Source organism: Dermacentor variabilis, chromosome 2, assembly GCF_050947875.1.
Source record: "Dermacentor variabilis isolate Ectoservices chromosome 2, ASM5094787v1, whole genome shotgun sequence".
NCBI classification, from domain to species: domain Eukaryota; kingdom Metazoa; phylum Arthropoda; class Arachnida; order Ixodida; family Ixodidae; genus Dermacentor; species Dermacentor variabilis.
In genome coordinates this window covers 258999534-259014818 of record NC_134569.1, presented here as the reverse complement: position 1 = coordinate 259014818, position 15285 = coordinate 258999534, and the positions used below count along the sequence as shown (strand labels likewise).

The following is a 15285-nucleotide window of genomic DNA, read 5'->3' as shown; positions in this document are numbered from 1 at the left end:
GGCCATATTGCCAAAGCCGGCGATTTGCCACGTGGGAGGTATGGTTGGTTTCAAGCTATTCATAGATGGTGCGGCCAGCAATATATGGTCGACTAGTTTTAGAATGTTGTCAATAGATCGCACTTCTTGTCCACAACAGCAGAGTTTATATTTGAAAAAATTTTTATTTAATATTTTCAGAAAATGGGCAGTGGAAATTGGTGTAACGCCTATACGAGAAATAATTATTAGTATGGACTGGTTCGTGTAATATTCGGTAGCCGGCGGGTTAATTGAACAAATATCAGTGAATATCATAACAATAAGCTGATAATTTTCAGTCTACGTGAGTATGAGTTTGCCAACCCACAACCCGGAGCTCCAAATTCCATAAACCTGTGCAAGTCTGTGATTTTGTGAACTACACTGAATGTGAGCACCATTCTGTGATTTCGTGACCCATAAAGTTTTAGCCAGCTCAGTTGAAGATGAAAGAGACAATGTGAGTGGGAGTGGCATGTATAAGGGTACAGTGGTGGGTGAGGGTTAGTGCACATGTTGAATGCTGTAAAAACATGTATCGTGGCAATAAAGTTTAACTGGTGGGCTGAAGGGTCTTATGCAACCAAGTGCCTACACAATTTAAACTAGGCTCATCTGAAAAATTTCCTCTTTAATTGGGCACAACTCGTTTATTCATGCATCCTCACTCAATATTACTGGCTCCAGTGGGCCCCACTCATTGATACAAAGAGTCAAATTCATTCAGAAACAGGAACATGTTCTCACTTAGTCTCCTGGACTCAAAAACAATTGAAATCACACATGATTCAGATATATTGGAACTCATTTGCACTGACACAAGCTCACTTTCAGTGGGTCTCACTCAGACTCAAGCAAAGTTTGGCTCACCTTGACTCAGACTCACACTCAGTTGAACTCACTCAGAATCGAACCGGCTCTGAATGACTGGCTTTTATGCATAGTGGTGAAATGGAAAAGTTCACTTTTTTGAGCGTGTCTGAGAGCTTCCTTGACAGTTGGCAATGTATGGCAATGGCACCTGATTCGACATGACCTTACCAACTAAAACTTAAGAAGCTACAAGTGCAGCAGCGCATTCTTGCAATTTTACGCATGTCTCACCGGAACCAGTCAATGAGATGCACCGCATGTCCTCCATGGCGGCAGCTCTGGCACCAGGTGAACCAGGTGGAAAACTCCGCCAACTTGCCACTCTCGTCCCCTTGCTCTGCAAAAATATTTGAAAGGTCCTTGCAAGAAATATTTGCACTACAAGAAAGAGGCAAAAATAGCTGTGCATTGTAATGAGGATGCTATACCTATTGCTGCTTGTTGTAAAGTACCATTAAGCCTCGATAGAACGAACTTCCATATAACAAAATTCTCAATATAATGAAGAATTTAACTTTTTATAACTTCTTGTCCGTAGAACACCATTTAGTACTTCAATATAACAAGGTGTATTTGCACACAATTTCAATATAATGAAATTTCACTGCCACTAAGAAGGAATACTGAGACAGTAAATGGATAAGTCTGTAGACGTAGATGGTTAAATAATTTAATTACAAGTGACGACTTGGAACATGCACCTTGATTCTCAAAATATTCTGCAATGCTAGCCTCCCGCTCAACGCCTCAAAATGCCGTTTTGGATGGCATGAAATAACCATTCTTGGCCATCTCGTCAATGCGGTGGGTGTCCAGCCTGATCCTCAAAAAGTTGGTGCCGTGAAGAGTTTCGCTGTCCCTTGTTTGTCTAAAGACGTACGAAGCTTCAATGGATTGTGCTCTTATTTCCACCGTTTCCTTTGTAATTTCGCAGACAGTGCACATCCCCTTACTGCGCTCCTCAAAGAAGATGTTGCTTTTACATGGGGCTTGCCCCAAACTGCTGCCTTTTTGGCACTGTCGATGCCCTTACAACTTCCATTTTAGCACATTTCGATCCGATTGTGCCAACAGAACTTCACACAGATGCCAGTGGCCATGGAATCAGTGCCATCCTCGCTCAGCGTCAGGGCGGAAACGTCTATGTTATTGCTTACCCTGGCCACCTCCTGTGTGCTCCGGAGAAGATTCACTCGATCACAGAACGAGTGTCTTGCTCTTGTGCTGTAGCCTAATTTCATCCCTACCTGTTTGGTCTTGCCTTTACCATCATAACTGATCATCATGCCTTCTATTGGCTTTCTTCGCTCAAAGACCCTACAGGTCGCCTTGGTCGATGGGCTCTTCGCCTGCAAGAATACTCATTTTCAGTAGTACAGAAGTCTGGTCAGCTTCAAGATGCCGAGTGCCTGTCACGGCATCCCGTGGACTCCCCTGATGTCCCCAAGCAAGACAATGACGCCTGCGTCTTGTCTATCTCGGATTTCATTAATATTTGGGTGAACAACACCGCGACTCAGCTTTACGTTCTGTCATTGTCAGTCTTAGTTTTGCCACACCTGACCCTTCACTCCACTTGTTCTGCCTTCATGACGACACCTTATACTGCCACAATATGCATCATGACAGCCCTGAATGCCTCCTTGTCTTACCTGCCGATTTGCAGTCAGCTGTCTTCTGCCAGCTTCACAATGAGCCCACTGCAAGTCACCTTGGTGTCACCCACACTTATGATTGTGTCTGGCACTTTTTCTTTTGGTATGGTCTCTACCGCTCCGCACAATGATATGTCATTAGCTGCGACCAATACCAGTGCTGCAAGCGACCAGCTATGCTACCTGCCGGTCTGTTTCATTTTATCGACATTGCTGCCGAACCGTTCTTTCGTGTTGCAGTCAACCTTCTGGGTTCCTTTTCAACCTCGACATCAGGCAACAAGTGGGTGGCTGTCGCGACGGACTACATGATGCGATTAGCCATAATCCACACCATGCCAACTAGCTGCGCTACGGATGTCGCCGACTTTCTTCTTCATGACATCATCTTGAGTCATGATGTTCCTCGACAGCTTCTGACTGATCAAGGCCTGTACTTTTTGTCTTGCATCATCGAGGACATCCTTCGCTCATGCTCTACCTGGCACAAGCTCACAATTGCTTATCAGCCACAAATGAACGGACTCGCAGAGTACCTGAAACGAACTCTGACCGATATGCTCTCAATGTGAGTGGGCAATGTGAGCGGCGGTGCTTCCGCCGTGAGTGGGCACAGCGAAAGCACCGAGACCATGCGTCTCATGAATCCCTTCTTGTTTATTGTGCAGGCCGTCCTTTTCACCTCTTCACCTGTACTGGCCGAGGAACTGAACACCGACAATCTACCTAATGCTACTACGACTGCGCATCAGGTTGCCGGGTTTGACACATAATTTCACGGTGCCGACGATTGTCTATGGAGCCTGAGCAGTTGGAGAGCTACGCCAGACGCCCACGTGATACTAACGTCATCTACGTCTCCTACATGGGTGTACTTAAGGGACTGCACTGCACGGATCACGACCAGTGGGCACGGCAGAAGCACCGAGACCATGTGTCTCACGAATCCCTTCTTGTTTATTGTGCAGGCCGTCCTTTTCACTTCTTCACCTGTACCGGCCGAGGAACTGAACACCAACAATCTACCTAATGCTACTACGACTGCGCATCAAGTTGCCGGGTTTGACATATCGTTTCACGGTGCCGACGATTGTCTACAGAGCCTGCGTGGTTGGAGAGCTACGCCAGACGTCCACATGATACCAACATCATCTACGTCTCCTACATGGGTGTACTTAAGGGACTGCACTGCATGGATCACGACCAGTGGGCACGGCGGAAGCACCAAGACCATGCGTCTCACGAATCCCTTCTTGTTTATTGTGCAGGTGAGGCAAGACCATTTGGTTCATTCTTACCGTAGCAACAATGTATTCCTCTTGCTTCTGCCGTGCCCACGGTCCATCTTTGATCTTACATTGATGATGTAACAATGTTTTGTTAATTTGTTACCGTGTTGTGGAGACATTGAGTCTAATCCGGGTCCCTCTACTGAAGACATTCTTAAAATCATACGCGACGACATAAGTGACCTCAAGCAAACAACGAACAGTAAACTTAAAGAGTCTACCGACAAACTGAACGCCATTGACAGGAAATTGGATAACATAGCTTCAATGGTCACCAAATATATGAGTAAAGTTGATGCCTTGCAAGAGACAGTTGACAGCTTAATTTTGAAGTTTGACGACCTCGAGAACCAAAGCAGACGTAGTAACCTCATCATTTTTGGAGTAAAGGAAGCGAAAGGGGAGCATATTGCCTCTCTTGAGCGGACAGTATCGAAAGATATCCTTGACGACCTGTTGAAGCTGCCCAACATGGGCATTGAATGAATCCACAGAATCGGTAAGCCAACAGAGAATAAGTGTCGTCCAGTTATTCTCAAACTTGTTGATGGGAGAGACAAATTTAGGATTATGAAAAACTGTGGTAAATTGCGAGGTACGGAATTCAGTATTTCGGAGGACTTTTCACCTAGGGTACAGTCTATCCGCAAGAAGCTTTGGGCAAGTACCAAAGTAAACAGGTCCAATGGGGATAAAGTCGTCCTTGTTTTCGACAAGGTTAGAATCAATGGAACCCTTTACTTTTGGAATGAGGCACGGAACGAACTTGTTCAGTCTACTAGGCAATAACCACGCTCTTGGGATGACTGCACCCAACAGTGCAATCCAAACAACCGCCCAGCGCAGCCGATACTTTCTCACGACCGAAGAGCTTTATCCTTAATGAATATCAACGCCAGAAGCATTGTAAATAAAAGCGATGATCTGGAAGGTTTACTCATTGCTTACGGTCCTGACATCGCCATGGTAACAGAGACTTGGCTTCACGATAGCATAGATGATGCAGATGTACCTGTAACGCATGAAATTATCCGTCATGATTGCTGTTCAAGAGGGGGAGGTGTGGCACTTCTGATGAAGAAAGGCACTCAGTATACACTGGTCCCACACAATAAGCAGATTGAAATGGTGTGGATAGCTGCCAAACTTTCCGGCCAAAACACACTTATCGGAGCTGTCTATAGACCACCCAATGCTGACATTTCTATGCTAGTGGCACTACATGACTTTCTGTACGACAACAAAAAGCACTACAGTTGCGTTAAAATGAGTGGCGACTTCAACATGCCTAATATAGACTGGCACTTGATGTGTGCTACTTCAACATGCCAACACGCGGATCTGTTGCTAGACATCGCATATGCCTTTGATCTACACCAGGAAGTGCATACCCCAACGCACCAGACTGCCGTATCAAGTTTGATTCTCGACCTCGTCTTCATATCCGAAAACACCAGTCAACTAGGTTATACTGTCGATATCGTGCCCGGTATATCGGACCATTTCTCTGTCCTTTTTAAAAGCCAACTGTGGCGTAAAGCTGAGCGCAGCAAGCCAAGGCCCTACTACGATTTTAATAATGCGGACGATGTCAGCATATTAGATTTCTTAGAACAAGACTACGATATCTTTTTACAGTGTCACAGAAACTTTACAAGTGTTAATAGTTTGTGGCTGCACTTCAAATGTGCCGTGCATCATTGCATGAATAAATATATCCTGAAAAGACATAAGAGCAAACGTCGAAGCCCCTGGATAACACGCGAAATTATTCATATAAAGCGGCGCGTAGAACGACTATCGTCTAAAAACCAGAGAGATAGCGGCACCTTGGCTGAGCTGTGATTGGATTTGCGTTCAAAAATAAAATCGTCCAGATTCACTTTTTTAAACGTCAAAATGCACAACTTCCTTTCCAGCGATCTGAGAAAGTTTTGGCTTCACTTGACGCAAAAGAAGGAACCAGTTAATAAATTGAAAATACACGATAAGGACGTCACTGACCCAACTTGTATAGCAACGGCATACGACGACTATTTTTCGTCCGTTTTTCTGCGCAGTGCCGATAACAATATAGCTTTCAGCCACGCAACTATGTATGAACTTCCAGAGCTAATAATCACAGAAGAAGCTATTTTTTCAGCATTGATTAGCTTAGACATTAGGAAATCTTCGGGACCCGATGAAATCCCAAATGCATTTTTGTTTAGATACACGGAGTGGTGTGCCAAGTATCTTTATATTATTTTTAGCAAAAGTTTGCAGAAAGGAGAAGTTCCTTCTGACTGGAAAATAGGTAAAATTATACCAATACACAAGACTGGCGATAAGCTCACAGTAACTAACTATCGCCCGGTGTCGTTGTTGTGCACAGCTAGCAAGGTATTAGAACATTTTCTTTTCAAACATTTAAGCAGCTTCCTAGAAGGCAACAATTTTTTTCATGAACAGTCAGCACGGATTCAGGTGTGGCCTTTCAACAGTGACACCGTTACTCCACATTACTAATGATTTGTTTGCAGTTCTTGATAACAGTGGCTAGGTCAACATAATCCTTCAAGACTTTGAAAAGGAACAGTGACACCGTTACTCCACATTACTAATGATTTGTTTGCAGTTCTTGATAACAGTGGCTAGGTCAACATAATCCTTCAAGACTTTGAAAAGGCCTTTGACCGCATGTCGCATTCCAAAATGATATTAAAACTAAAGCATCTCTTTAGAAATGAGCGTATTCTGAGGTGGCTTGACTCTTACCTAATGCAAGGCCAACAATATGTTCAAATAGGTGACTCTAAATCATCAATGCTTCCAGTCCTTTCAGGCGTACGTCAAGGGTCCGTCCTTGGACCATTACTTTTTCTTGTTTATCTAAATGATCTCTCACTTGACACTGCTGTACAATGCCGATTTTACGCGGATGACTGCGTTGTTTATCATGCCATTCAAACTAAACATGATAAATTACTCTTAAGCAATTCTCTAACATTCTCTAACATATCTTCCAGGTCTAACATTTTCCAGGTCTAACTGGTGCCAGACCTGGAAAATGAGCCTAAATATCCCTAAGTGCTCCTAAATGACCGAAACAAAAAAGAAGAGTCCACTATCGCATGCATACAAAATTAACGACGTTGGCGTTACTCTTGTCGATACGTTTAAATATCTGGGGATTGAAATATCTCGCGATTTAAGATGGAGTGCGCACATTAACAACATAGTTTCGTCAGCCTCAAAAACACTATGGTTACTTCGGCAACGTCTGAAGCACTGTACAAGCAAGACAAAACTAGTTGGTTATACTTCACTGGTGCGTCCTCTACTTGAATATGGTGATGTCGTTTGGGAGCCGCACACTAAGACTGATACAGATAGGCTGGAAAAAGTACAAAAAAGAGCACTCAGGTTTATTTTTAATGCCTACGAAAGACAAGTGTCACTATCTGATCTCCGTTCAAGGTGTGGTCTTCCAACACTGGAGGAACGCCGTAAGCTACACCATCTGAAGATGCTTTACACGATAGTCAACGGCCAAACTAAAATGAATTTTGACAAATACTTACAGTTTAACACATGTAGAAGTACCCGCGGAAAGCACGAACTTACCCTTATTGTACCCCGGGCTAGAACTATCGCTTATCAATTTTCATTTTTTCCTAGAACGATAAGAGAATGGAACAGGCTTCCACAAGAGGTAACGAACAAACGTTCTGTCGACTCTTATTTATCGGCTATTTCTCAGTTGTGAGCGAAGCACGCAATTCCTTTTGTACCGAATTTTTATTCAACTCGTGTCATTAGTTTTAGAGATATTGTTCTGCGCAGTAGCGTACAAGTATGATATGTGTTGCACTGTGAGTGAGCTTGCTGTGTTCGAATTTTATTTTGACATTTTCTTTGCTTGTACAGTTTCCCTTCTTATTTTCTATGTACCACTCCTGCTTTGGCTGCCAAAAAGCAGCTGGCAGTATTTTCAAATAAATAAAATAAATAAATGTACGTCTCCGCTGACCACCACGATTGGGACACTACTTTGCCGTATGTTAGTTTTGCCTACAACTCATCCAGACATGACACCACCGGTTACTCAATGTTTTATCTTCTGTATGGACGCAAAACTTCTCTGCCATTCGATACTTTACTTCCTGTTACTCCAAGCTCATCCACTACATAGGTTCCCGATGCCATAGCATGCTGACATAGCTCGCCAGATCAGTCGCGAATGGCTCACAGTGTCCCAGGCCTCCCAAAAAGCCCTGTATGACAGTTGCCACAGAGATGCTTGTTACTCCCCAGGTGCCATCATGCTACTGTGGTCTCCGTCCCACTGCATCGGTCTCTTAGAAAAGCTATTGTCCTGCTACGATCATCCTTACAGGGTGCTACGTCAAGTTACCGACAATACATACGAAATCAAACCTGTTGTTCGGCCAGCGCCGTCTACGCCACCACCCTCTCCTATAGTGCACATAGTGAGACTTAAGCTGTACGTAATGGGCCCCTCTGGTCCATCATAACAAGCACCGGTTTGGCGCTCTTGTCCTGGGAGGGGGCAAAGGGAGGTTAGTGCCACGAGACAGTGAACGAGCTGTTACTGTTAGCCAGACGAAGACGATGGCGACGAAGTGGCCAGAGGCATGCGCGAAAGCCTTGCATCAATCGCCGCTGCTTGTGGCTATTGTCACTTTGTACACAGTGATAATTTGTAAATACATGTTATCCACGTAATAATATAGAATTTGTCATTGTGCTTGATGATGCGATAAGGGCCATCGTAAGGGCGCTGAAAAGGCTTCCGGACTGTACTGCGATGGATAAACACATGTGTCGCCGTCTGCAAGTCACGAAGGATGTAGGGGGAATTACGGTATAGTGAGAGAGGATGTGGGGCACAAAAATTGCGCAGAGTGGAGCGCAACTGCCCCGGATACTCGGACAGGTTGGAGCAGGGCGAGGTGGATGTAGGGTTGAATAGTGCTTCAGGAAGGTGGGGTGATAAACCATAGATTAAATCAGCAGGTGTACACTTGGATGTCTTCCTTTACCATTGCCTTAAGGCTAAGCAAAACAAGAGGCATGGAAACTGTCCAGCTGACCATGTCGGGTTGCGCCCTCACGAATGCCTTCAGTGTCCGGTGGAAACGTTGGACCATGCCATTTACGAAGGAATGATATGATGCGGTGCGAATCTGTAAAGTTCCTAGCAAAGCCATGAACTTTTTGAAAAAGGAAGACTCAAACTATCGACTTCGACTGGTGGTGATGGTAGATGGAATGCTAAAACATGACACCAATCCCAAAAGGAAAGCTTTAACGATGGTTTAACTTTGATGTCGTGAATGGTAAACGCCTCTGGCGACCGGGTAATGCGGTCAATACACATCAGCAGGTAGGTGTTTTCTTGCGATGGAGACCACGGTCTTAGAATGTCAACATGGACTTTGTTGAAATGCTCCCAATGTGGTGGGAAGGAACCGTACGAAGACAAGGCACGACAATGGACCTTGGATTGCTGGCAATCCAAACAACTGCGAGTCCATCTACAAATGTCCTTGTTGATGCCTGGCCAGACAAAATGCCGGGTGATAAGGTGTTGCGTGGCATGCATGCCGAGGTAGGAGAGGCTGTGCAGAGAGTCGAAAACAGTGCAATGAAAATCACTGGGAGCAAGAGGTCTAGGATTGCCAATGGACATGTCACAGAGAATGAGAACAGTGACGGTTGGAAGGGTAACTTCATGAAACTCTAGCATTCCAGAGGTCCGGTGAAGCTTAGTGATTTCTGTGTCTTGTGCTTGCACTGGAGTCAGGGCACTGGAATCGACAGTTGTTGGTGATGCGGCACAAGATACAGACAGTGTTAGGTGAGAGAGCGCATCAGTGACAGCGTGCCCAGATCCTTGCACGTGCCGGATATCAGTAGTGAACTCCGCTATATAAGCGAGGCAACAACTTTCATGGGGTGAAAACTTGCTACTGGCACATTTGATGGCAAACTTCAATGGCTTGTTGTCTGTGACGATGAAAAACCTCAAGCTTCGAGGAAATGCCTGAAGTGACACACACCCACATAAGAAGCTAGGAGTTCACAGCCGAAAGTGCTGTAATTGCTTTTGGTGGAGAAGACCTTGCATGAAAAGAATGCTAGTGGTTGCCATAATCCGTGAGTGCACTTTTGTAAGGCTGCTGCAACTGCCGTGTCTGACGCATGTCATGAAACATAGCAGAGCGCCGAGTAGTGGGTGAAGAAGAAAGGTGATGTCAGCAAGCTGTGCCTTAGTAGTCCTGAAAGAGCTGCACGCATCCTCAGACCATGTAATGGGAGTAGAGTTCTCCTTGTTTCCCTGGAGTAAGTAAATGGATGAATCAGGTGAGCACAGCAGGATTTCAAATGCCAATAGAAATTTATCAGTCCCAGGAACTCGCGCATTTTACGTACAGAAGTGGGCTGAGGAAAGTCGTGAATGGCTTGCACTTCGTTAGGCAGTGGCCTGATATCATGACAATCAATGTGGCTTCCAAGAAAGTCAAGATTAGGCACACCGAACGCATACTTGATTTTGTTGGCGATTAGGCCGTACTCGGCAAGTCGCTGGAAAAGCTGAAGTGAAAGGTGGTCATTTGCATTGTGGCTAAGATGAGGCAGTCGTCGATGTAGGCAAAGCAGAACAGAAGACCTCAGGTGACTGTGTCCAAAAAATCCTGGAAAGTTTGAGCGGCGTCAGGTATTCAAAGAGGCCACAAGGAGTTATGACGGCAGTCTTGGGAATGTCCGATGGTTTGACAGGTATCTGATGATACGCCTTGACGAGCATAGCTATAAGGGCTTGTTGGTACGGTGCATCTTATTTTGGTGTAGCGCAAGCTGAACAAGGACAACAGAAAGGCCCATCTGACACACACAATGCTAACGTTCAACAACAGACTTATTTCCCGTTCTCGTCGCTATATATACACCCTCGAAACGTCATACAACACGTGTAACATTTCGGTAAAAATGAACAAAAAATAAACTGGGAACCACACGTAAGTAGTTTTTTGACTCACATGTTCACAGACATGTACACGTTCAGCGCGAACAAAGATAATTGAGTTCTTTTGAGGATAATGAAATGAAAGCTTTACTGACGCACGCGTTGCCAAATGTTGATATGTGTCTAGCTTCTATTATCAAGCTGATAGCTTGATATTATCAAGCTACTATCAAGATTTAAAGAAACAGTCATCATGAGTAAAAGAAGGTGCAAGAAGATGACGATGTAAAAAAATAAGACACTGTCTCCCATGGACTGCATTTGACCTAATTATTGTAAACATGTAAATACATTGTATTTTATCCTAGATTGTGACCATTTATTCTATACGTGCTGTCCCATGCTCCTGCCATTCGTGCGAACCTAGAATCAACCAAAGGCGTCGATGTTCATGCCATGCGAGTCATCTCCAGCATAGTAAGCACACAAACAAAGTGATGCCTTCAAAGTGTGACTCTAGCAGACCCATACTTGAGCGATGTCTTGCAGCAGGTAGCACAAGGAGGTAAGAATGAAGGAGAGTTAGAGCCATTTGCAGCGGAACTATCAGTAGTTAATGGAATACTCCTGAAAGGAGGTAAAATTGTACTGAGAACAATGAGAGCAGAGATGCTACGGTAGTTACACGCGGGAGATCTTGGACTAAATAAGAGTAAGGCCAGAGCTCGTGGTCTGATCTTCTGGCCAGGTATGGGCAGTGCCATTGAAACGCTCATTTGGAAATGCGTTGCATGCCAAAAATGTGCGCTGTAGGCTCAGGGTTGTGACTTGAGAGCCAGTGGCATCTCAGGTTCTCTCAGAGATGATACAGGGTACAAGAGCCATTTGAGAGACAACCTTTACTGCCCGAAGTCCTAGGCCAACTGGGCCAATTGGTAGCTTCCTGGTTGCCGTTCCTCGTGCTCAAGCCCCAGGCGGGCTGCATGTGGCACGGGCGCATGAGCCAGGCCCAGATGATGGTGATGGCGGCACAGCGGCGCAGCCATGCAACCGGTGTCCCCACACTGCCTCCTCCTTTGTCGATCTCACATCCATGTCGAGGTCGAGATCCTCCATGGGCGCTTGTGGCTCAGGTGGAGCAAGTGCCTCCTGGCAGATGCTCCTGGTAAGCAGCAAAGGCCTCCTCTTCAAAAGGTGCGGGAGCAAGGACTGGAGGAGAGCAACAGCGGCCTCCACACTGCCTGGCCCAGTGGAGAGATCCCACTTGATGAGCGCACCGAAATATTTCCGGAATGCGGCACAAGGGACAGAGTATGCAGGCTTCCTGTGGCGTGTAGACTGGAGGTTGCTTGGAGGGATGTCTCTCTGTGAGGAGAAGGCCCAGAAACGGCTCAGGAATCAGCTCCGGCGAGTCCCCTATGAGTGGCCGTGGCTGCAGCTCCTAAGGCAGCCGTGAGACCCATGCAACAGGGCTGTTCGCGTGATCAAGGGCCGTCCAGGTTGCAATGGTGTGACGGCCACCTGGCAGTGCATGGCGAGATGGATGGGGTTGGGTGCACTAGTTGTGTGGACACTGGCAGTACTGGTGTTGAGAGCGGGACATCTGGAATATGCGCAGTGCATTGCATGAAATTGCTGGCATGGCATTGCTATTCGAAACTTCGAAAGTCGAGCTTGACATCTTGCAGCTTCAGTGTTGAATGAGCCAGCAAAGGGATTCCCGAGAATAACATGAAGCTTAAAAGGGGAGTGAAACATTATAGCGTTTGAGCTCCGAGGCATATACTGGTCCAACTAAAGTGCCAATTGCGGTGTCTTTCAAGCGGTAAGATAAATTACCAAGCTTCCGCGAAATAGTAAATGGACCATCCTATCGAGGTGCTAAGGATGCCGAAAAACATTTAGTCAAGTTGCTCTGACGATGCGCACGACGTAATACTAGGTCACCTGTTTCATACTTAACATCACGACAATGTGAGTTATATTGGCATGTTTGCTTGGGCCGAGCATTATGCAATTGCTCATGAGCAGCACTGATAGCAATTGTAAGCCTCTTACATTGTGCATTCACGAAATGGTGATTATAGGAGTAGGCTGAATGTGACGGTACTAAGGTATGTGAAGGCACCAAGGTACAAGCAACCTTCTGAGCCTTTTATTTTGTGGCCGACACCTAGTGAGCTGTGGCATTGGGTGGGAATCGATCTCTTTCCCTTTGCTGGTGATATGTACATGGTGGTGTGTGATGCACATTCCAACTTTCCAAACATTGAGAAGCTCGCTGTTACCACTTCACGCGAAGTCATTATGAAAGTATCAGCTATTTTCGTGCAATATGGTATTCCTATACAAGTGCGTACCGACAATGGGCCCTAGTTCGCCTCACAAGAGTTCACGGATTTTGCACGCCAGTATTTCATATCACTTTCGTCCCTGAATTTCTGCGATAAAGGAGTACAAATAGTCAAGCACATACTGAAGAAAAGTGCTGTCTCGTGATGACTTTGGATGGGCCATTTATTTTAGTGTGCGTCTCCACTAAACGATGGTCAATAACCAGGAGAATTGTTGCAAGGTTGTTGGCTGCGCACCACTCTGCCTGAATGCAGCATCAAAACTGAATGTCCAGTAGTAAAGCACCGCCAGTCAACTATGGGCCAGCCGTTGCCACCACTGCAGCAAGGAGACATGGTACGTGTTTGTGACTGCCGCCACTGGTCACGCAAAGTGATGGTTCTCTGGAAGGTGGCCCCTCGACAGCACATCATACGAATGGACAATGACCACCTTCTAAGGCGAAATACGAGAACACTACAACATTGTCGACGACAGCAATGACGACGACGCAGACATCGAACCCGAGGTCAGCACGCTCAGCGATGAACTTGTTACAAGCACTCAATGCTTATAGCAGCAGGTAAGGCAGCTGGAATAAACATGACAACCATTCCATGCAGGTCAGCCCGGCAATGCACAGGACCTAAATAGCTGAGATACGATGCCAATTTTCGGCAAGTTTCTTAGTGGATTGTCAAGTATGATTTCTTCATAGAGGAGAGATGTATCAGGTGCGACTATCATGCAAGCGGCCCGATAACGAGCCAATTTCCCTTTTCCTCTTCCATTTCCTTCACTGCAGCCACAGCTATAAATTGAAGTGAAATTAACAGTCAGGGGTATTTTCTTTTTTGGCCGTGCCTACTGACATGTTGTGTCTCTGCATGAAGAAAACGATACAGCAAGAACAAAAAATTCAATAATGTAAAGCTCCTTTTCAATGACGACTCGGGCCTTGCAGGCTCCTAATGGTTGAATGTGTTGCAGGCTAGCTGTGCATAGTGAAAGACTTAAAAGCGACATCATCACCTTCCAAAGTCTGTGGCAGATGCGGGCATGCATTACAGAGATTGCAGCTCCTGTGTCTACAAGTGCTAGTGTCTGTACTCCTTCTATGATCACGTCAATCACTTTACAAGGAGGAATCAGAGGCCTTGGAGATTTTTCAGGGCCCGCAGTTCTTGCCTCCGAAACTGCAGTGACTAATTTTCCTTGGGACGTGTGGTAGGCCGATACTTCATGAGTGAAATGAAGTGGTTGGGAGAGGAAGGCGGTCAACAACAGGCAAAAGTGCATTCATTTGATGGATTCACAGAATTTAAAGATGGATCCGATGAAGTACGGTGTTGAAATTCTCTTGGCAGGTAGTTGAAAGTTGGTTGTCAGAAACGAGCAGTAGGTGGCATCCCGTGCCGGGCAGAAACATGCCATGTGGCCAGCAATTCTGCGGGAGTAACAAATTGGCCGGTTCTCTGGTGTGCGCCATGGGTCTTGCACGCGGGAATACTGTGGCACTAACTGGGCACGAGATGGTGGTGCATTGGTGTATGAAACGTGACAGGGGTCGATGTTGTGGCCATCATAGTGACCTGTGCATAGCTGATAGGCACAGACACAGGAGTGTTGTGAAAGGCAGGGGGAAAGCACTCAGCGACTTGTTCCTGGACGACGTGCTGCAACGCGAGCGTCAACGAAGAGGAGGGCGTCTCTTGCGTCAGAGGCATCAATGAAAGTTGTCAGGCCCCCTCTTCGTGAATAAACTGCTTAATCTGCACCATCAGCAAAGAGTCATGGGCGGCAGCAGTCAAGCCAGAGAGAAAGCCAACCAGTGAATTGCGCTTAATGAGCCGCTGCTTGTGCCACTTATTGTAGCTCTGGCAGAGGGTCACTACTTCAGACACTGTGCTGGGGTTCTTTGCCAAAAGCATCCAAAAGTCATCATCGTCAACCCCCTTTAAAATAATCTTGTCGCTTTCCGCCATTGTAGCATCGACATGCTTGCAGAGATACACAACATTTTCAATATAAATGTCTCGCCGCTATGCTGCACTCATTCTTACATTCTCGCAAGTGCGAAGCTTGCAGGCCGCCCAGACACCTCTGTGAAGCAGGTTTTGAACACCACCCAAGTAAATAG

At 45.9% G+C, this 15285-nt stretch overlaps 2 protein-coding genes across 13 annotated transcripts in view; one reads left to right on the top strand and one right to left on the bottom strand.

Annotated features, from left to right (window-relative positions):
* mio (GATOR complex protein mio) overlaps nt 1-15285 on the bottom strand; it is a 560893-nt gene that overhangs the window by 33045 nt on the left and 512563 nt on the right. For all 12 annotated transcript variants that reach the window (XM_075682900.1, XM_075682901.1, XM_075682893.1 and 9 more), the window contains one exon: nt 1126-1231. In XM_075682900.1, coding sequence (XP_075539015.1) covers nt 1126-1231 — 106 coding nt within the window. The remainder of the gene's footprint in view (nt 1-1125; nt 1232-15285) is intronic.
* LOC142573379 (uncharacterized) lies at nt 3182-6852 on the top strand. The gene is made up of 3 exons (XM_075683016.1): nt 3182-3309; nt 3430-3817; nt 6847-6852. Exons 1-3 carry the CDS (start codon nt 3182-3184, stop codon nt 6850-6852), a joined length of 522 nt encoding a protein of 173 aa, XP_075539131.1.

Excerpts from the sequence above, each read along its gene's own strand:
- LOC142573379 (XM_075683016.1), top strand. The coding sequence starts at position 3,182 with ATGCGTCTCATGAATCCCTTCTTGTTTATTGTGCAGGCCGTCCTTTTC. Across the intron at positions 3,310-3,429 it reads ACTGCGCATCAGGTTGCCGG|GGACTGCACTGCACGGATCA; the intron begins GTTTGACACATA and ends GGTGTACTTAAG.